This window comes from Lacerta agilis, chromosome 4 (genome assembly GCF_009819535.1).
Source record: "Lacerta agilis isolate rLacAgi1 chromosome 4, rLacAgi1.pri, whole genome shotgun sequence".
In the NCBI taxonomy this organism is placed as follows: domain Eukaryota; kingdom Metazoa; phylum Chordata; class Lepidosauria; order Squamata; family Lacertidae; genus Lacerta; species Lacerta agilis.
The window spans coordinates 65,654,434-65,677,670 of record NC_046315.1 but is presented as its reverse complement, the minus strand read 5'-3'; the positions used below and the strand labels follow the sequence as shown (position 1 = coordinate 65,677,670).

The 23,237-nt window shown below is 39.2% G+C and overlaps 2 protein-coding genes across 3 annotated transcripts in view; one reads left to right on the top strand and one right to left on the bottom strand.

Annotated features, from left to right (window-relative positions):
- ARHGAP6 (Rho GTPase activating protein 6) overlaps positions 1-23,237 on the bottom strand; it is a 186,780-nt gene that overhangs the window by 40,949 nt on the left and 122,594 nt on the right. Inside the window, exons 1-2 of one of the 2 annotated variants that reach the window (XM_033147416.1) lie at positions 9,032-9,497; positions 1,049-1,208 (exon numbers count right to left, since the gene is read on the bottom strand). In XM_033147416.1, the coding sequence (XP_033003307.1) occupies positions 1,049-1,187 (139 nt within the window). In that variant the 5' untranslated portion in view covers positions 1,188-1,208; positions 9,032-9,497. Of the gene's footprint in view, positions 1-1,048; positions 1,209-9,031; positions 9,498-23,237 lie in introns of those variants that run through there. The other variant, XM_033147415.1, reaches the window with a different exon arrangement.
- AMELX (amelogenin X-linked) lies at positions 16,511-22,819 on the top strand. The gene is made up of 6 exons (XM_033147417.1): positions 16,511-16,576; positions 18,276-18,346; positions 19,928-19,966; positions 20,919-20,963; positions 21,353-21,778; positions 22,649-22,819. The coding sequence occupies exons 2-6, from the start codon at positions 18,284-18,286 to the stop codon at positions 22,652-22,654; spliced, it is 579 nt and encodes a 192-aa protein (XP_033003308.1). The 5' UTR covers positions 16,511-16,576; positions 18,276-18,283; the 3' UTR covers positions 22,655-22,819.

Sequence of the window (23,237 nt, the reverse complement as noted above, 5' to 3'; positions counted from 1 at the left end):
AGAAGAAGACCATAGAAACTATTGAAATCCATAATGAGGCATATAAATGGTTCTGACTCATAACACAGCTATTCTCTGACCTTTAGAAGATCCTTAAAGCAACATTAGTAGATGCTACATTTTCCCAAATAAAACTTAATCGCATTATGTTCTCTTGCATCTGAATTGTTCTGGCCTTTCCCAGTTAAAAAGCCTAATGCTTGAACAATGCTGCAGTCCACAGCATAGATGAGAGATAAGCAGTCCACTCAATTTTTCCCCTCCCAAGTTCAGTATGAACAATATGCATAGATAGGCATGTAAACATAAGCAGAGCCCTGTTGGATCAGACAGATAGTCTAGTGACTCCACCATCCTATCTATAGTGGTTAGCCAGTTGCTTTCAATGGGTCCACGGGCAAATAACGTAAATAATAGCTACCCCATTATTATCATTAGTAAAATCCTGTTTGTGGGTTCCCAGGCTCCTCAGCTTCCTTGGTTATTAAAAAAAGGATAAAAAGATCACTATGCTAAGTACCAGCATTGACCCAGGCACAGCCTAAAGAAAGCAATTGTAATTTTTCTTCTTCATAAATATTTTGCATATAAGAAGCCCTTGAAATTGAGTTTGTTTTTTATTATCCTCCCTAGTAAGTCAGACCTAAATATCTAAAAACAACAAATATTTTTAATTCACCAGTTCATATAGCAATTTTAAGGGCTGCTCAGGAGTAGCATAGACCCTTTGGGTAATTCTAAAATCAGGGCCATCAGTGAGTAACTAGTTTCCCTCACGTGGTCAATAGCAAAATATGTGATTGTGTTATCAACAATATTGGTATTTTAACTGTTTGGGGAATACAATCCCTGAAGAGAGCATCAATGTAGAATATACTGAGACCGCATTCAACCACTTAAAAACAGCAGCCAAAAACTAATTTCATAGAATGAAATATTTCCCCCCCCCCTTATTATATACTTCAAATGGAAATAACAGTCTGCGATGTACCAGACAGGGCCGACCATTTCAGCACTGTCCTCAGGAGACTTTGGGATCACATCTCACCTTTGGGAATCGTTATCTGACATCCTAGGTCACAGTCCTGCTGCAACTGATAAAAGGCCACTTCCTGTAACCGGGCACGCTCCAATTCCGAAAGACTTTGAACAGGAACAGACTTCAGCCGAACACTGCGCCCTGACATGCTGTTCCAAGTGAAGTCACCCTGCAGGAAATCAAGTGGAAAAGAATGAAGGGGCATATGGATAATCAACAGTTCACTGAGAATGCCACTCAGTCCTTTATCCCATAACTAAACATTTAACTTACGCTGTATTAAACACCCACAGACACCATGCACATTCCATAATTGTTGTAGAAGGGCGTTCTAAACTTGTTTTAACATTATTGGTTGCAAGAGGTCAGCTATCTGGCTTAACCAGTGACATATACGAAGCCTGTGGAGGGCTCTTTATTGAACCTCTAACACTGCAATTCCCACCAAGCAATGTACCACTTCTAATGTACATGGCAAGTAGCATGTCTTCATTTATTCAAGTTGAGGAACAAGTACCGTATTGGCTCAAATATAAGCTGCACCTTTAAAATTGGAGGAGGGGGGAGAGAAAAAGGGGGGGGGGGAAATACCTGAATATAAGCCACTCCATTCCTCGCTGCTCCTGGCTACATACTGGGCATTTGGGGGGGGGGGTTCGCGCTGCGTTGCTGGCGTCCTTTCCCCTTCCTCACTCTCTCCCTTCCTGGCCTTGGGGGTGAGGGCGGGGGACTACACACAGGGTAGGCACCGCTTTGCCATGCTCCTGGCTGCATACCGTAAGGCCACAAATATAACCCACACTTTAACTTTTCACTGTCAGAATTTGGGGGGAAAGTGAGGCCTATATTCAGGCCAATATGGTAACTGAATGATTCCTTTTCATTTCTAATTTATTATACATGTAAATGAGTATTCTGAAAATGTGAGGCATGTTACTTATTAACAGAGCCAAGGATATCAGAACAAGCAATAATAATTTAGAATTTAGGGAATGGGCATAGCTTAATGATATAGCACAGTGGTACCTTGGATTACAGACGCTTCAGGTTACAGACGCTTAGGGTTACAAACTCCACTAACCAGGAAGTATTTGCTCCAGGTTAAGAAATTTGCCCCAGGATAAGAACGAAAATCGCTCGCCAGCAGCGCAAGGTCAGCAAGAGGCCCCATTAGCGAAAGCACGCGTCAGGTTAAGAACCGTTTCAGGTTAAGAACAGACCTCTGGAACGAATTAACCCGAGGTACCATTGTATCCACTTTGCATGCAAAAGTTCCCAAGTTCAATCCCCAGTATCTACAAGGTAAGGGTAAGCCTACAGACTCCTGTCTGGAACCCTGAAGAGCTGGACCAGTGATGAAATAAATTTCAAAAGGACTTCATGGATTTCCATGTCACCATATACCAGAACATTTGCAGTGTAGAATATTCAGAAAGCAAAACAATGCTGAAATCTGTCATGAACTTCCAACTATAAAGAGCTTTTCAATGAAAGCAAAAAGCATCCTATGTTTTTACTGTTAAATGCAACACATATGTGTAAATCCATAAACATCTTCAAGCAAATGCCACAAACACATAAGCATGAACAATATTTGTGTGCGTGTTTTGTATGTTTTAAGTCACATTCCACTGAAACTTTAATGAATATCTGGCATGCAGGTTCAAAATAGTTGCACTTGTCTTTGGTATTAATCAACGTTGTGACACTTAAAATGTCAGGTGTGGTATGAAAGATATGAAAGATATGCATCGTGATTCACTTATGAGCTGATTCAGCAAACCTAAACAAGAGACATCCTATACTTATCTACTTACTTCTGTGTCCTATTCAGTTACATGGGCCTTACTCCCATATACAGTGGTACCTCTAGTTACAAACTTAATTCGTTCCAGAGGTCCATTCTGAACCTGAAACTGTTCTTAACTAGAGGCATGCTTTCACTAATGGGGCCTCTTGCTGCCACTGCGCTGCCAGCACACGATTTCCATTCTCATCCTGGGGCAAAGTTCTCAACTCGAGGTAACTCTTCCAGGTTAGCGGAGTTTGTAACCTGAAGCGTTTGTAACCTGAGGCATTTGTAACTCAAGTTACCACTGTACATTAGTCTAGGATTGCAGCCTTAACGTTACAAATTGTGCAGAATGAAATTTAGTAAGGTAGCAACAGACAAAGATTAAGATATCAATAAAAGGAATTTGGGCAGGAAAGATTAATTACTGCTATTCCTCATTTAAAATTCCTTAGCAATGTTAATAATAATTAAGGCTAAAGACTAAATTTGTCATCTGGAAGGTAGCTCACTAACTTCTCTTGGAAGTCTGGGCTACTCCTTAATACTGTTTTCAGGATCCACAGATAAGCACAAAAATACAGTTCTAGACAAAGGACCACAGTGGATTTTTTTTGCCCAGGGAGCAGTAATGGTTCATGTATCCCCGTTACCAGTAGTGCAAAGAAATCTAGCATGTGTTAACTTTGCCGCAGTAAATTCTCTCCTAGGGCACTCTAACATGATGTTAGTGAAGACTATATCTGTCAAAATATTTTTGGATAATGCTATGTTATGAACACTGGAATCTCCTGATCAAACTGAGATGAGCAATAAATGTTTATTTTCAGCTGTCTGCTTTATTTAGAAACTAAATGAATTAAAACAAACCAAAGTAACATAAAGCTTTAGACCATTCACAAGAGGGGCACAAGCAAGTACAATAAGATTCATTATACTAAAAACATTATGTACACTAAACATTTGTTCAAGAAGCTCATTTCATCCCAACACAACTTAATTACGGGGAAAAGTGGAAGGGGAGTTACCAGTTGTAGATCTTCCTTCCTTCATGGAACATAGGCCTTCCCTCTGATGAATGGAGGAAGGACTAGCTTGGTTACAAGCACTGCCCTCCATCCCAATTCTTAAGAAGAACACAAAGGATCTGTTTAACTAAGCTCTGTGGGAGAAAATGTGCTTTGCAGACAGAAGGTCTCTAGTCAGCCCTGGGTATCTCAAGAAGCAATGGCTTCATGCTGGCATCTTTTAATCCAACCATAATTAATATTAAGCACAGTTTGTTGATTTGTATGAAACAAGTTATAGTTGTTGTTTTTTTAAAAGGAAGTGAACGCTTCTGAATGCCTCCTTGGAGCTGGTGCCAGTGAGGTGGGACATGCAGGAGCCTGTTCACATTGTACTGGACAACGTTTTAAAACGATGTCTTCCAATGGTCAGGGTTTGAGAAGAAAATGGAGCAACATGCGGAAATTGGTAGGAAATGGGTGTAAATGGTACTACTAAATGCATCCAATTTCATTTAAAGATTGAATTGGGAGGCAGTAATTCTAAGCTAGATGTCCATTTTAAAGGACTGAATCCATGTTAGTGCCCCCTAGCTTACTATTCTTGAGTAAGATTCCTGACTGCACTTTAGTCACTGAATACAGATGTCCTACCTTTGTCAAAAGTCATGGGGTCAATATAATCCACTGTATTAAGAAACTTGTCAATTACTCAATGGCTTTTCACTTTTTCTTGTCTTTCAGATGGCTCATGAACCACTTTGGGATAACTCAGTTGATTAGAGCATGATGCAGATAATGCCAAGGTTGCAGGTTCAACCCCCATATGGGACAGCTGTGTATTCCTGCATTAAATGGGGGGTTGGACTAGAATAGATTATCATCAGGATCCCTTCCAACTCTACAATTCTATGGTTCTATGTCTGTCTACCCCTTTTCATAAGTTCTGCATAGCATTTCAGCATGAGGAATGTCGCCTTCTGTCCACGGGGAGGCTAAATTTACATGCACAAGAGAAATACAACTTACACTATGTACTTCAAACATAAATTCAGTATATGTCTACATCAGATACATACAAGAGTAGCAGAATCATTCTACAAGCTTACATCATAGTAAAGGGGCGGATGTACATAAACCCAGTTGCATTCCAAGAGCATGAAGGAAGTGTGAAAACAGCTTGATATTAAGATTCACTATGAAACAGTTGTGTTTAGTGTATTACTTGCTACAAAATTCATGTAAGACAAAATCTTCCTGCATTGGAGAAAGTATCCTTCAATCTCTTATAATCCAAACATGATTTCTTACGAAATCAATAGGCACACTATTTATTAACGTTAGCAACAGTTCAGTTTCATATGAAGATTGTTCATGCCATCTGATGAATACCACAAATTTCAGAGATGGGAGGAGGCAAGAAGTTATCATGTTTTAGGACTTACGCAAGGATGGCCAGCTCCTGATGGCACAAAACCTGCTCTGATCTTCTGATACCCCCCACACCCATCCTGGTTTAAGATGTTTCAAATCCAGTTATTTGCATGAAAATAATTAACGGTGGAAAACGCAAGAAGATGCCTCACATGGTATGTGCATAGGATGGATGCAATATGAAAGGGAAGAAATCCCTAACATGTAAGGTACTTATTGAAGAAGCTGGTACCTCCTTAAATACTAAAATGGTGTGCGGGATGCAACGTGGAGGAGAGTGACATTGAAATCAGTTTCAGAAAGCATCCAAGAAGCAACTTTAAAAACAATCCATAGGTGGCACTGGACTCTGCTTAAATTAAAACACCATGAATCCAAATATTTCTGTTGGAGATGTTGTGGAGAGGGAGGGATTGTTTCTTTGGTGGGAATGTTGTTTTGTGAAAACTTACTGGGATGGAGTTCTTGCCCAAACTATAGGCTATTATAGGACAACACCCCCTCCCCAATTCCACCTCTGGCATTACTTAATATCAGTAGACTGGGTGGTCCTGAGATCCATAAGGAACATGTTTATTGTGTTACTGGTAGCAGCATACTTGGAGTTGGCCAACCAATGGAAAACATCCAAATTCAGCATGGCAGGGTGCTTAGATAAAATTTGGTCTCTGAAAGTCTGATGTATTGATACCGTGTACTTAGGGATGGGGCAGACAAATCGGATAGTATCTGAGGGCACTTTTTATTTCATATGACTGGAAACGTGAATATCCGATGCCAACCACTGACTCAAATTGCTCTATGGAGAGGATATATGCACGTTCCAGCCTCTTATTAACCCTCCCTAAAGTTCATGCTTAAATTGATGCAAGATGCACGACACATTCACTTTGTTGTACACAGATTCTATGCCTATTATTTTGAACTCTAATGATTCCTATTTTGTTACAGTTCCCTTTGTGTGTTTTGTTACCTTTAAAATCCAATTAAACTATTTTTAAAAATGCCATTTGGTCAAACAATGAATGTTGCAATGTGAAATAAGTAACCCAGAAAATTCAAACAAAACAAACAGTATCCTAATTTCTGAGGTTTGATTTAACTATAGCAGACCTCTGTGAAAAGAAAATAGTCACAGCCTCAGTTTTGAAAGCACTGGTATCTTTATGACATTACAATGCTTGAATTTAGCTGACCATATTGCTCATCTCTGGACAAGAGCTGTCTAAAATTATAGAAGATGTCGTGTTACTTATTAAATATACACTGGAGGAATATATCCCACAATATATCCACATGTTTACAAATGCAATTAATATCAAGTATCATGCAAGCATTTTAACTCTACAGGTTGTCTGCCATTCTAAATAAAATCAGCAATGGTCTAAATCTGAACTATGTCAACAACTTCCAGGCATACCACAGATCAATGCAGGGACCATTTCAGTGGACCTTTACTATCAGTGAGCTCAAATACAGCTGCAACCCATTCCCCAACCCCAACCCCACAGCTGTCCCAGCCTGGAACCTAGACTATGTCAACAGCTGCCAAGAGCCAGATTGGATAGCTCAGTTGGTAGAGCATGGGAATCTTAAACTCAGTGTTGTGGGTTCAAGTCCCACATTGGGCAAATGATTCCTGCATTGCAGTGGGTTGGACTAGACGACCCTTGTGGTCCCTTCCAACGTTACAGTCCTATGAGTATGATTCTATGAGAAAAGGCACACCTAAGATGCATACGTGCTGGAGTGTAATTGCTATATACCACTTTGAAAGCAAATCTTTACTGAATAGCAGGGAGTAAAATATAACCAATGAAACAATTGAGGAATCGGAACACTTTTGACCTACTGGTAATTGTATAAGTGACCAGCATAAAATGGGAATGTTGCAGATGCACATATTTGTTTTGTTCCCTGGTCTCGACACACTTTAACCTTATTCCCATCCTTCTTTCCACATGTTGATCAAATGCATGGAGAGACCTGTTGGCCCTGCCAACCTCCAAAGATGTCCACCCCAACCTGTGTGAGTTCAGCAGATGGTTAAATCAAGCCTCTCCATGCATACAGCTGTGTGCTTGTAGACTCTTCGACATGATCAGGAGCCCCTCACTAAGAGGAATTCTGAATGTGTGGAATCTGTGTGCCTACAGCTATAGGCACATAGAAGCTCTATGCTCACCCTTTGCTAAATGTTCAAAGGAACAAGGCCAGGAAGTTTGATCCTACCCCTCCCCCCCCGCCCCTGCATTCAGTCAACATGTAGAATGGGAAGCAAAAAGAGGGATGTAGTTTTTCTTGGAAATTAGACACACATATACTTAACAGCTCCCTTTAGACTTATCAGTTACTTGCCAGGGCTTAAGAATGTACATGTTGCATTTTATACAGTCATTAGACCAACATGAAAGCATTTCTCCCAATGACTGTCTTTCATTCCTTTCCCATGCCAGAGCTCTCGGACTCTCTTTAGAAAAGTGTCACACTGGTGATTAGGATAGATCAAGTGGAAGCCCTTTGCAATCTTCAATTGTTGGTGCGCTGAAATTCAAATGGTGGCCTTTAGTTTCATTCTTTGTTTTAAGCAGCGCATTTATTTTGGACTGGGAGAAGGGGAAAAATAGCCATAAAATTTCCCACTGTTATGAAAAACAGAAATAATTGCTAGAGTTACGAGATACTCTTGAGACTGAGCCAAAAGATGACTGGCTTTTAGTTGGGACTATGCTCTGCAACAAGTTATAAATTTGAAGATTCAGCTCACGGATGGCCATTGGGGGGCTCACACTAATCTCCAAAGATCTGGAGACTAGGAGGTAGCTGCTGCCATCAACTAGCAAGCATTTGCAGTACATACAGGCTCAGGCACAGCCCAAGTTATTAGATAACAAATCTCAAAGAGATTTAAAATTAAGTTGGGAAATACTTCTGTTTCTCAGAGCAGTAAAACATATTCTTTTCTTTGTGAGTGAAACCAAAGGCATGCCAATTCTCCTTAACATTTAGCATGGGTGCTAGGAGCCAGAAAACAGAGCAGTCAAATCACACCCACAGGTCATTAACTGACCATCCATTTTAGTTTGCTTTATAAAATTTGGAAGAAAACCACTGATTATATGTTTCTATAGCCAGGGTAGTTATCGTGGTGCCCTCTGGATGTTGTTGGCTACAATTACCTATCATCCCTGACCATTGGACCAAGTTGTCTGTGGCTGCTGCTTGTTAGATTCCAACACAATCTGGAGGGCACCATGTTGCCTTTGACTGGTTGCACTAACTGCATTTAAACATTGTCTACGTAATACTTCCCTCCTCAGTTTTCAGTAACTAGCATTACAGAGCTTGTATGCTCACTTATAAACATGATAAAAAGTGACCAGAGACTTCAAACAATTTTCAGCTAAGCCAACTTAAGTCTAGTCATATAATTGACTTTAATTACACAACACCACTGCTGATTGAAGGGGTTTTGCCCCTCTCAGGCTTGTTAGCAGTACATGCAAAGTCATGAAAACAGACAAAATAAAGGGTATTTGACAACTCGCTGCTTGTTGACTTCTTAGCCTGCTAAGTGGCAGGTAGAGCTGTTTCCCTTACCAAGCAAGAAATGTGTTCTGAATGGTGAAAAGTTGTTTGCGTAGGGTTGTTTTTTTCTGCCAAGTTAGCTATAGCAAGTAAAAATTAAAACAGAGCAAGTTAATATTCAAAAGTACTACAATACAGCTGTGCTCCACAATCACATAACTATTTTCTTACCCATTAACCCAAATCTGCTTTTCCACAGTCGTCCTTTGTTAACTTCATGAAACCAAACTTGATGAAGATTAATCCACTGTAGAACTCCTATTCGAAGAAAGGCACAATTTTTTCCTGGAGATGTGTATATATCAGGTATCTTAGAGACAGCCCAAACTGTAACTCCTACAATCCCTTTAGTTGCCACAGGTTTCTACCATCATAAATCTTAAGAATCAAAAGAAATGAAAATTAAGCTCTTAACTGGAATTCCAAGTTCAACAAGTTTAGCATTGCCAAATTCTAGATAAGCCTGCATGTTGGAAAAAGGTAAACACAATCTATAACTGCTTCTTATTCCATAAGGTTGTTTTGAAGCGGTGTAAGGAGTGGTTATCTTTCCCCTCCTTCCAAAGAAAATCCTCTTCCACATGGCTCTTCAAATGCAGAACTGCACTGTAACTGTGCAAACTTTCCTTATTAGGAACGCTCCAAAGAATGCTGCACACATCTGGTAAAATCCCTTTGAGTATGGTAAAGACATCTAATGTTCTCTCTCATCTAGGACGGTCAGTTCTTGATTTTAAGTCTTTAGTGCAATTTCTCTGACCCTAACAAACAAGAAGTTGCGACACCAATGGCAAACCTATTGGAAACACAAGCCGCACATATGCTAAACTGCCACAAATGCTTTTTGAAAAATACAATAAGCCAATAACATTTTAATGCTAAAATGGGTTGAGGGGAAAATACTATGAACCAATCCATCCCCGACTAATTATGTATGGGGGGGTGGGCATGGGTTTTTAACTGAATATTAAAATAATGTTTAGCATTTCTTCCATCTGTATCTCAAATAAATCTATATCTCAAAAATTGTTTAGATATGACCCTTTTGATAGATGGGAGCATACCTTTTATTACGTCCTCCCCCCATTTTATGTCTCTCTGTTCTCAATAAAGCTTTTTTTAAAAGAATGTAGCCTTTCAAAGAACTTGCTATATATTGTATACAGTGGTACCTCGACTTACTAATTTAATCCATTCCGAATGCACATTCGTAGTTCGAAAAATTTGTAAGTCGAAAAAAGCAATTTCCCCATAGGAATGCATTGGAAATGAAAAATTCGGAAAAATTTGTAAGTCGAGTAAACCGCATGTAAAACCAACAGATGTCCTTCGGATGTTGAAAAATTTGTAGCCGTGCAGGCACTTTTTTCATTCGTATGTCGAAAAATTCATATGTCAAGTAATTCGTAAGTCGAGGTACCACTGTAATAGCCTTTCAAAGAACTTGCTATATATTGTATAATGCAATATAACCTTATTAGAAACGGGGGGGGGGGGACCTAGACTTCTTGTTTTGTGAAAATGCCTCATGCATCAAGCATAGACTGCTGCACTACATTACACATGGGGCTATCTTTGAAGGCTAAAACCTTCAATTAGTATGGAATATGGCTGCTACTTGTGGGGTGTGGGTGGCGCTGTGGGTTAAACCACAGAGCCTAGGGCTTGCCGATCAGAAGGTTGGCAGTTCGAATCCCTGCGACGGGGTGAGCTTCCGTTGCTCGGTCCCAGCTCCTGCCCACCTAGCAGTTTGAAAGCACGTCAAAGTGCAAGTAGATAAATAGGTACCGCTCCAGTGGGAAGGTAAATGGCGTTTCTGTGTGTTGCTCTGGTTCGCCAAAAGCAGCTTAGTCATGCTGGCCACATGACCCGGAAGCTGTACGCCAACTGCCTCGGCCAGTAACTCGAGAGTCAACCCTAGAGTCGTCCGCGACTGGACCTAACGGTCAGGGGTCCCTTTACCTTTATTTTTTATGGCTGCTACTTAAGTACAAATCAAAGTGTTGTTTTTGACCTACAATGTCATGAACAGATTGAGTCTGGAGCATCTTAAAGACCACCTACACCTAGATGAAGCGACCTCTATATTTACATTCCTTGTTGCAGAGGTTGGAGTCCCCACCTCTGGAGATAAGGTGTATGTGCCATAAAAATTTGGCATTTTCTTTCGTGGCAGCCAAAAATTTGAACAGTCCAACTTCTTTCAACAGGCGCCTATGTTAAGCTATTAAGTGCCAATTAAATACCTCCCTGTTTGCTTTTGGGAAGCATTTAGTTTCATTGGTTGCTGTGTCCCTTTGTCCCTGCTATATGCTTTGCTGTGATTTTACTTTTGATTAAAATAAGCAGAACTAGAGAAATTGTTACCCGGATAATCAATGATTTGCAAAAGATAACCGTCAACTTAGAAAGCCCAATTGTTATGTTGTGTTTTATTCATTCACACATGCATGCATGCATTTTAGGCACATGCATCTCATCTTCCTACCCTTTCTACCAAAGATAACCATCTCGAAGATGGTCAACATGATCAAAACTCATAATTGAAACACTAAAAATAATTGCACAAATTAATTGTGAGCAAGTTGCTGTGTCAGCTGCCCAGCTATAGTGAGATGCATTGTATTTCTATTTAAATTATAGAAATTCTTTCTAAATGTGTTTATATTAATACAAACTAGCACATCATTTATTTATTTATTGCAAATTTGTGTGGTTTTCCTATTAACCCTTTCCCTACATAGAATACTGCAGCCTCCAAAGCAACAGTTTTGGCCTACTTTTCCAGCTTCTCCCAGCTTCCAACAAAGCTGCTACTGCCTGCTCCACTCCACACGCTCCATGAAAGGGTTTCTAACATCTGTCATAGCTACAAGGAAACACTGTGTTCAACTGCATCTCTCTGAATACCAGATATCATGGACAAAACGCTACTTGTTTGAATTTACTAAGGCCATAAAATATGGAGAAGATTAATTGCATTTGCCTTCACTTAAGCTTTGCAAAGATATTTGGATTGCCAGTGTGGAAAACAGAGTGCTGGACTAGATTAAGACAAGTGATTTACTCAAGACAACAAATCTGAGATTGGATCAGAGCCTCCTGCAAATAAATGTCCCTGTTCAAAAATGACACCACTTGACCCAGTATTTCCTGCAATGCCACACTCAGAACTGCTCCTTTTTGTCCTATCCCCAAGTTCCCATTTGCCACAGACATAAAGAAAAGAAGAAAAATGCACATGTTTATCTCACACTTTCAGCGCTATAGTCTCTTCCTCTTAACCATGCAAGTCAAAACCCTATTTTTTTCCTAGGTTGAGAACTGGTGCTAAGAAGAGCTTTCTCCTTCAACCTTCTCCCACACAGGGATCCCAGTCCTAACGTCTCTGATATTCTTCCAGCTCTGCCTCCAAGCGGGAGGTCAAAGGTGCAAAATTTAAAATGGGAAGCTGCGGCTTTAAGGACTTAGTGAACAGGCTCCAATATCTATCGTGCCTTCACCAATCATCCTTCCTTCACCGCACCATAGCACTGGCATCTGCCATGGCTCATTGCTAAGCTATTAGGGCAGGCAGCACGACAAGAAGAATCCTGTAAGAGCAGCATTCTCTGCCCAGCCCAATTTATCTCCAAGAGCTACTTGCTAAGGCTCCCTGACCTGCCTGTCCTCCCTGCCTTCCCATGGTTGTTACTGGATCATTGAAGCAGTCCTCAGCTTGGTTCCCATCCTTTCTTCCCATCTCTTGCTGTGCCATATCACTTCCTCCACTTCCCCGCCCCCCGAGCTGAAGCACAGTGCTGATTTTCCTGTCAGCAATAATCTCTCCTCTCTTGTTCTTCCTGGCTGATCCCAAATTTCTGTTTTCTTTCCTCTCCATTCCTGAAATCCACTACTCATTGCAAAACCCAACTCGACCCTCTTTTCTCCTCCCTTTTTGCCCTGGCAGTTGAGTTTCTATCTTTTCTTTTATGGGACCCCATTGTATGTAGGGCTGTGTGGGTGTAACTAGAAAGTTACACAAGTCTGGTCCATGTAACATTCTTGTAGTCTGAGGTAGGACTCGACTGCTTTTAAATCTTGGCTCACTTTCTTCCTGGGTAGCGGATAATGAAGAGGCAGCCTCTACAACCATAACACCAGATTCAACCAGTTTTCCAACCATGAGCTGATAAGAGAGAAACTGCTGATCTGACGGAAGTAGTAATCTTCAATTCTTTTCATGAAGGTGTAAAAAAAATTCAAGAAACAGTTAAGCAGCATTGAGGTTGCAGCTGAACCAGGCCCTTTGTCTAAGAAGACAAAGATTGGACTGGGCTAAGCTTGGTACAGTGGTACCTCTGGTTACGAACTTATTTCGTTCTGGAGGTCCGTTCTTAGCCTGAAACTATTCTTAACCTGAGCTACCGCTTTAGCTAATGGGGCCTCCCGCTGCCGCATTGATTTCATAATATTCAGCATGGTGATATATCGCAAATCACAATGTGTATGTGTGCGCGCACGCTATATGTCTTCTATGTCTTCAAAATATAATAAATACTTACTGGGCAGTTGAAACTTAGGGAGAAAAGACTCCAAGCAGCTGTTCCTAATCAGAAAGAGACAGCTGTAAGGGCTCCTGGAAACTGTTACCCTTACATATTGTTTTTAAATATGCGTTCCTATTTTTAGGAATCAGTGGCTTGGATCCCAACTTTTTGTTCTACTCACGGGGGGGTGGGGACCTTCCGCAAGCAAAACTCACCTTTCATGAACCAAAGCTCCTTCTGTTCACAATGTGAAAAGTTAGGCTGAAAGCCAATGAAACAATAGTTTGCTCCCAGAGATGAAAGCTGGTGCCATTGTGAACACTAACTCTATTGACCAGAATTCTGCAAGGACAGCAGCAACATACTTTCTGCTCCAACCTGGGATTTGGTGCAAAGTTTCTAGGTAGCTTTGCAGTTAAATTTACCCTATATTGCTATTGCTAAGCTTTTATGGAAGACATCACAACAGTTCAGTTATAGTTCTTTTGATATTAACTGTTGCAAATCATTTCAAAATTTCACAATAATGGATGCTTTAGTTTAGATTTCTGCATTGCAGGGGTTTGTACTATATGGATCCTTTCCAATTCTGCAGTTATATGATTCTATTATTCATTATCTTGAAGAAACAAATGGGTTCCCACTAAATATTTGTATCTTCTGGGGTGACTTACTATGAATACACAAGATTTATTTCTTTTCTAGAAACAGCAGTATGTAATAAGGAGGAAACAAACCAGAAGTGGAAGCTGAGGGAAGCCCGGGAGGGAAGGGGTGAAGTGATGTAATATGTATGTTATTGATATGAGATATATGTAATGATAGAAAAAAGTGAATAAAATTTTAATTAAAAAATTATTTCTTTTCTTTTTTAAACCTTTTTTCTCTTCTATTAATACAAGAGGATTTTTTGCTGATGGTACAAACAATTTTCACTCTGTTTTTACCATAGCTATTCATCTTCTGCCCTAAATGCTATTCATGCACATCATTCTCGCTTAGTCAAGGAAGTTTTCCCGACATCTAATTACCAAATTCTTTTAACTCCTTGAAATTATAAGCTAAACAGATAATTTGGCTAGTGTTGCTAGCTTTACTGGTACTTGTTTTAAAGGGGGGCGGGGACTAAACACTGGCATATAGTTTTGGTTATTTCTGTGAAAAGGGAACCAAAATGTATAGCTCAGCCATTTATTGTAAGCAAGTAAACATATGGATGTTGGCAGCTCCCCAAATATCTTTGAAAAGCAACACAATCCCGTAATACGCAATTCATAACCAGTTTTTTGAAGGAATATAGATGAAATGTAAAGTTACAAAATGTTAGATATGTGTAATATAATGCATCTATTTTCCTCCCTTTCCTTAATAGTTTGTGAGTGTTATTTTACACCAGGACACAAGTTAAGGCCTATAGATAGATCAAAAACGGTAGTCAAAGGCCCTGGAACTTGGACGTTTTGGTTCCCGAATGCCACAACAAGTGATTGTTCCGGTTTGCAAACATTCTTTTGGAACCTGAACGTCCGACGGGGCTTCCATGGCTTCTGATTGGCTGCAGGAGCTTCCTGCAGCCAATCAGAAGCCGCAATTTGGTTTTCGAACGTTCTGAATGTTGAATGGACTTCCAGAATGGATTCCATTCGACTTCCAAAGTATGACTGTATTTGAAGTCTGCCCATATATTTATAGGGACAGCTAAGCCCAAACTCCATCAAAATTAGGAAAGTGCCTTTATCATTACCAATTCCCATTAAATTCTGGTCTATGTGAAGGACATGGCTTCTTTTTCCCACCTCAGAATCTTTCAGAAACCCAAACTGCATGGTTCTCCTGCACCACAGGCTTTCATATTCCATGAATTGTTGGGAAGGCATGAGCCCCATGCCATGTTGCTACAATATTCAACCAAAATAAGCAGAAATATGGGGAGAGAACAAAAAGTGTCCAGAATGAAGGGAATTGAAATAAGACAATGGGAAATGGGAAGATTGGGGTTTGGAGAGCCCTGCAGAAGTGCAGAGAGAAAATAGCCATGGTGCACTATGAGTTGGAGAGATAAAAGAGGTAGCCACAGGGACATGGGAAAGATAAAATGGGCAACTAACGGATGGCGTGGAGAAAGAAGACTGCATGCTATGAAGTCTAGAGATGAAAAAGAGAGCTACACAAGCAGGGAGGTTAAAAAGCAAAACACTGTTCAAATTGCTTTTCTATATGTTGGTGTTCCAACAGTGCAAGAGAGAAAAAGAACAGTGGGGTATGACTGAGGGAGACCTTCTTCCAATACATACCCAGCATGCTTCTAAATTCCTATTCCCGTGGCTGTAGTTTATTTTAAACCAGGCTTCCCCAACCTCGGCCCTCCAGATGTTTTTGGCCTGCAACTCCCATGATCCCTCCCTAGCTAGCAGGACCAGTGGTCAGGGATGATGGGAATTGTAGTCTCAAAACATCTGGAGGGCCGAGGTTGAGGAAGCCTGTTCTAAACTGTTTTTAATACTGAATTTTAAACTGTGCTAACCTACCCTAGGACCAGATGCTGAAGGATGGGTAATAAATTGAGATAATAATAATAATAATAATAATAATAATAATAATAATAATAATAATAATGGAAGGCTATGCCAGCCCTGAATTCCCCCCCTATAGAAACTACTTGGAAGCGGGATGGGATATGACATGACAACACTGGGAAAAGCCACCTCACCTAGTTTTCAGCCTGGCTGGCACAAGCACTGTCAGGGCTTGGATATGGAGGTTCCTCTGCCCTGCATCCACCATCACAGAACTATTTTAAAATGAAGTGTATGGGAATTTGTTCAAAAGGATCAAATTACCACTGAAGTCAGGCAGAACTGCAGATTAGAAACTGAATCCAACACAAGAACCATGGAGAATTAGAACTTGCAAAAGAATATGTTTTATCAAGCCATGCAAACATAATAAAAGACTGCACACTCTAATCATAATGCTCAGTTCCGGGCATGATTTGATGTCTGAAAACACATGATGCAGCAGGTTTTTTTATTGGGTTTTTTTTTTTAAAAAAAGCTAAATGTTCATTGGCTGTCAGAGGTGTGAAAACTGTTTAAATATGAGCTGAAGTTAAGTAAAGTCCTTAAACTACCAAGGCTACTGGAGCAACACACACAGCAAGATTCAAGGAGTACTGTACTTCCAAGAGGTAAACTTATTCATTATGTCATCAGCTTATTTATTGTTTCTCTTTATCCACTGAGATTTTTAAGACACAGAATAGAAGCTTCATTCATAATAAGATGCATATTGCTTATGTGAAAGGTTTTTTTGGGGGGTGCAATTTCTGCATTGTTCTCCCCTCCCCCAAAAAAGGACAGGGTGGAGATTTAAGTGGGCAGAGTACGGTATGTAAGTTCTAAATTTTCCCTCAGTGTCCCAATGGTGTTCCCTAGTGTTTAATGGTGAACATTCAAGATCTTCTGTCCATTATCTTATTTCCAGTAATGCCAGCATTCATCTTTAGAACTTAATTAAAAGTTGCTCTGCTACAGCCTTGCTCTCAGATTTTTTTTTTATTCTTTTCATTAACAAGCAGACATGTTAACTGATGATTTTCTTTAATTAGCTGTTGGGCTATTAAGCTGTCAATTAACTGATGAATTAAATAATGTACAGAAGATGCCTTTTTGAGAGATTTGAATTGGTGGAAACTCTTAAGTAAGAAAGCAAATTGACAATCTGGTCACCTTGTATAGTAGGAAAAGCTAACTTTCACTCACTTTCCACTGGGGACTATGAAATATTTATTCAATTTTAAGGCTTATTGGTATTATAGAATCACACGTTTGATAGATGCACTGCTTTTTTATTTCAATGGAGCCATGTCAGCTTTATGTGCCTACGATACTCACTGCAAATAATGAAAAATGCCATTTTTAGGTTCTTTTTTTGCCAAATGTGGGGCTGAGGAGGACATATTTGCTTTTTCCATATTCATTGATTAAACGAACTATAAGTTTTAATCTACTAAAACTGTTAATTTATAACATCAAATAATTAAAACATCCATACTACTACATTATTTGCCCACTATATTGTATAATTGAAAAAAAAAAGCTCTATCAATGTACCCCTAAGGCTATGCACTAAATATCAAATATCAAATTGTGGACCAGTTTGCATGTCTCATTAACCCATAGTTTAGTATGCACTATGGTTTAAAGTGAACTACCAAAAATCTCTGATATGCTCTACTCCCTTCTAATCCTTCGCCATACTGAGAAGGAAAAGACTAAGAGGCTAGCTTTGTATTAAGTGCAAACAAATCCTGGCTTCCTTGCTGTGATTTATTTGGAGGAAACAAACCATAAGTGCTGGTTAGCATACAGCCAGCATGGTTTGCTTCTTTCCTGGTGCAACAAAGTATTAGCAGGAAGAAGAAAGTATCAGGAACTTCTGAACAGTTTGCGCATGCTTCCTTGACATGCAAATCATCTCTATAATGTTAATCCAAGGTCAAGATAGCCAAAGCTGCAGATTAATAACATGCTGCAAATTTTAGGATGTGCAAGACAATAGGTAAATTTATGCTTTTCACAGGAGGTTAAAATCCATGAAGAAATTGCTGCCAACTTAAGTACATTCAGCTGTATTTCTGGTAGTTTCAGTGGAGAGAACTGATGTGCCTAAGTTTTCCTCTCTGGTGTAAAAGAAACTTTGACTGCATTCCTCCCAAAGCCATTAACATCCAACAGAGACAGTACAGCTCACCTTACATTTTAAAAGTTGCTTTAACAAAGAACAGATGAGACATAGCAACATTAATTATATATGCTTGTATACTTTGGCTTGACCTATAAATGGTGGGTGTGTGGAAACTTTCTCTTGTATGTTGTATATTGCAGGACCTGCCATGAGGAAAATGGGGGGCTGGACTTTTGTTATGTGCCTCTTAAGCACTACATTTGCTATTCCAGTAAGTGCTAATTTCTAATTTCTAATAACTTAATTCTTCACTAATTGCTTGAAATCAGAGTTAAAAGACAGGCGAAGATTCACAGTAGAGTTTCCCAAACTTGAGCCTCCTGCTGTTTTTGGACTATAATTCCCATCATCCCTGACCACTGGTCCTGCTTGCTAGGGATGATGGGAGTTGTAGTCCAACAACAGCTGGAGACCCAAGTTTGGGAAACCCTGATTTACAGCATACCTATGATGAAAACTAAGGCTTAACATATATTACCATAACCCATTGATGAATTTTCTCAAATTAAAACCATTTGTTTATAATAGTTGTTGTTGTTGTTAAAAATGATTTATATACTACCCTGTTACAAAACACCAAGGAAGTGTACACCAATGTAAAAATATTTAAAAGCAATACAGATAATATTATTATAACAAGGATAATGTAGTATACCAAGTACCGTAGTTACTCAGAACAGCTGCAACCTTAAAAAAATGGTTACGAAAAGGTCTGAAATGCAGTCATAAATGATGGGTGGTGGGAAAAGGAACATAGGTATACAAGCTCTAGCAAATGCTGCTTTATTCAAAAGTGCTTTATGGACACAACAGGAGGCAGCAGCATATGCATGGAGAAGATTTTAGCAAATGTGTAAAGTATGCATGTACAGGTGAAACTCGAAAAATTAGAATATCATGGAAAAGTCCATTTATGTAAGCAATTTTTTCATTAGCTACTGGAGTTTAATAGATGAGATAGACTCATGACATGCAAAGTGAGATAGGCCAAGCCTTTGCTTGTTATAATTGTGATGATTATGGCGCACAACTGATGAAAACCCCAAAGTTGAAATTGTTAATTTGGGGTTCTCATCAGCTGTGTGCCATAATCATCACAATTATAACAAATAAAGGCTTGACCTATCTCGCTTTGCATGTCATGAGTCTATCTCATATATCAGTTTACCTTTTAAGTTGAATTACTGAAAGAAATGAACCTTTCCACGATATTATAATTTTTCAAGTTTCACCTGTATATGTCAGGAAAGATATATACCCAAGACTTAACAGTTAGCAACAGGTGAAGATGAGAGGCTTTTTGCACTTCTACTGCATGAGAAACTTGCTCGGTAAAGGAAAACATGTAGCATTTTATACTAGATGATTGAAGTTATCTCGATAAGTGTGTTAAAACATGCCTTCAGGGAATAGCTCAGTTGTTAAAGACCTATTCACTTATTGTGTAGAAACAAACCGAAAAGGGAATGACAGGTAATTCCAGCCTCCTAATAAGTGTTTACTGTATCTCCTAATAAGTGTTTATGTCAATTATATGCTACTGAAAACACATGCATTTCTGCTTGTTCATAAATTTACATTTTCAAGTGAACATTTAAATCTTCTTAAATGTACACTTGAAAAAAAGTAGTATGTCAACTGGCCGATGTCACACTATGAACTATGCAAGTATCACAACCTAACCCTTCATCCAAAGTCATAGCTAAAACATTTACAGTACTAGGAAGAATTACTGAACTCAAGCTATCTCCAAATGAAAATGTGTGATTTATTTTTTTAAACTTTTCCACAGTTGCCACAACATCCTGGCTATATCAATTTCAGTTACGAGGTACAACCTTTTAAATGTTTTTCATCTCTGTTCTTCGTGTGTAAATTAAAAGCGAAGTAGATCACTTCAGGACTTGTATCACTAGATATGACAGCATGCAAAAAACATATTCAATATTAATCAGCAGGGGGGCAGTGAATTTGTTTGGTAGTCTATTTTGTCAGGTGATGCGATTAAATACAAAATATGCTGCTTTAACTCTGCTAAATTAAAGTGACTAAACCTATACCAATATACAGTACTAGAAGAGAAATTAAATGTGATGGAAACGGAATTTGTGATGCAACTGTATTATTCAGCAGTTCCTACGGACAAATGTATCACTAATCGAAATGATCAATAAAACCAAATACTTAGCAACATACAATCTAATTTTTACTTGCATTCAACGGGTAAACCCCCAAAGCAAGTAAAGCCCAGAGTTACTTGAAATGGAAATATGCAATCAAGTCAAAACGGAACCTAACATTAGGGATCAAAGGAGAATACATCTGGGGATACTGATTTTACATAATTCATTGGATATTTAATGTGTGGTGTGATTTCATAGCATAGAAGTTTATTTATTTAAGAAATACATAGGAAAGGTGGGGTTGGGGTGCAAAACACTATTATCATAGCCTGTTAACTTGGAACACCAAGTGCAGGATTCACCTAAGCAGCCCTGTCAGTGGAAGCCCTGTACAAGGACTTCTGCTTGCGCAATGGGGCTCCCTCCCTTTGCATGTTACTGTCCTCCATCACCAAAATTGGTTCTAGGGGCTAGGAGTACCCCCAGAACAAGGAACGGAGAGGGCCTGTTCCTTCTGACAAGCGGCAATGTTTGCCCAGATAAAACAACTGGAAGAGCACAACACTGAATTCTATCCTTTCTCAACAATTTAAATGAAGTAATCCTTGTGAAATGTTTGTTTGCTATTTAGAAATGTTTCTCTTTATTTGTATCTTCAAGGTGATGACACCCTTAAAGTGGTACCAGAAACTAATGGGACCCCAGGTATGGCATCTGTAACATATGCAACCTATGAACTGATTTCTCAAGCTGAGATTTCAGAAGGTCAGGTGTGTCCAGATTATTTAATACAGTACAGGCTTTACTGGAAGTGATACAGTGCAGCCAACATGGCAACAGCTGGCATGGCCAACAGCAAGAAAGTAGTATTAATTCCAGCAACATCTGACGGACTAAAAAAAATCTTGTGGAAAGCTGCAGCATAGTTCACAATCACTGTCCTTCAAAATTCTGAGTAACTGCCTTCACATTATTTGTCCCAATAGAGTGCTTCTAAAAAAATATTGTGTTGCCCATAAATACCTTTAATCAGCTGCCACTTTGACCTTTTCCCTTATTTTAAGTAATCAATATTATATAATTTTTTCCTATAGTATCCACATTATGCCTATGAGCCCATGGGAGGATGGATGCACCACCATGCAGGGCCAACAATGCACCAAGCTCATTATCCAATGCACCTCCATCAAATGCAGCCACAGCAGCCATCATTTCCACACCCAAACCCACAAATGCCGCAACCTGGTCCTGGTCATAACCCGTATGTGCCGATGACTGGGCAAAACACAATCATGCCACAGTATCAACCAGGTCACGTGGGACCAGTTCATCACTCGCTTCAACCACATGCAGGAGAGCACCCAATGCACCCCCTGCCACCAAGCGGTCCAAACCAGCCAATGCACCCTCAGCAACCAGGGAATCCAAACCAGCCGATGTACCCAAACCTGCCTCCAATAATACCAGATACACCCCTTGAATCATGGCCACCAGCTGACAAGACCAAGCAAGAAGAAGTGGTAAGAAATCATTGCAATAGCATTACATTTCATAAACACATCAACCAAAAAGATATCATTTTTTAAATATTTATATTTATTTTAATGATCAGATTTTTTTTAAAAAAGAAGTGTTATTATATTCCCCAGAAGTGTCAACAGAAGCACTTGAGTTATATCATTCAGTTATGTGTATCAGAAATACAACCATGATAATTTGTGTCAAGAACAACAGAAGTCACATGGCCCCATGAAACTAGTTAGCTCACTGTGGCAGGAGTTTTCAAGTGCAGCATCAAGGCTAGGCAAGTTTTCACCCGCAGGAACTGGTCCAGAAGAAGTGATCCTCATGGGATGGTCCAGGAAAAGCCATATTGGCTGTTTCACATCTTTCAAATTAAGCTGACGTGAAGCCCTCACTGCAATAATCTCCATATGAACCATTACAAATTACGAAAAACAAAAATATTAAAGTAGTACTATTTGCAATATCAACTCAAATAGTCCTTCCCACTCCTAGGCAAATATCACTTAATACGTATTTCAGATGAAAATGACTCACCTTCAAGCCACAACTCTGCCTGTATCTTTCAAATTGTATGAAATTGCAGCTTGTTTCCAAGACTTTGCCTCTGTATAAACATGTAAACAAAGGCACAGTACTTTCCAACCGTTCATGACAGTTTGGAACTATAAGCCCTATGCCTTTTAACTAAAAAAAAAAATCAAATATATAGTAAGATTGTTTTATTATTAAAATAGTATTTATTTGGGTAGTAAAGTTTTTGTTGTTTTATTTCATTGAATGAAACAAGCAATCTCAATAACCATGGTAATATTTCTGTTCAGATACTGGTTTTAATTTTAGTCATTTTCTCCCTTCTCTTTCAGGATTAAAGGGGCCAGGAAACCAGAATAATGAAGAGTATTTTAGGCACCTTCACTTGCTTTCAAAAACCCATCATTCTACTGCAGTGATATTAATCCAAATTCTTAGAGAATACTGTAGCTAGAAAGCAAACAAACACAAAGTAGTAAATAATAAAGCCTGTTTTAAATCAATACTAGTAGAATTCTGACTTTTTCTTTAAAAAGTACTTCAGTCAATCAAGCCATTAAAAGGAGATTAAAAGAGCACCTCCCATCGAACAGTAAAAATATCACAGATCATTCATTTGCATGTCTTTATTTAAAATATGCACACACAAAGAACCAGTCACATAGATAGAGTCATACTGAGGCTCAATCCTCCATGTGTTCTTCTAAGCTTGCCTTCAGTTTCAAAAGATTAATTACAAGCTCCAAAATGAAGCACTAACACAATCTACCACTTCAAGAACTAAATAGTTACAATATGGCCATGCTGTATGCTGTGTGCTAAACAGAAAACATAGTTTTAACATGAATTTAAAAGTGCAACTGAAGAGACTCCTCAAACGAAAACAAAATCAAAGAAAAAATCCTCAAGAGTCATGATACA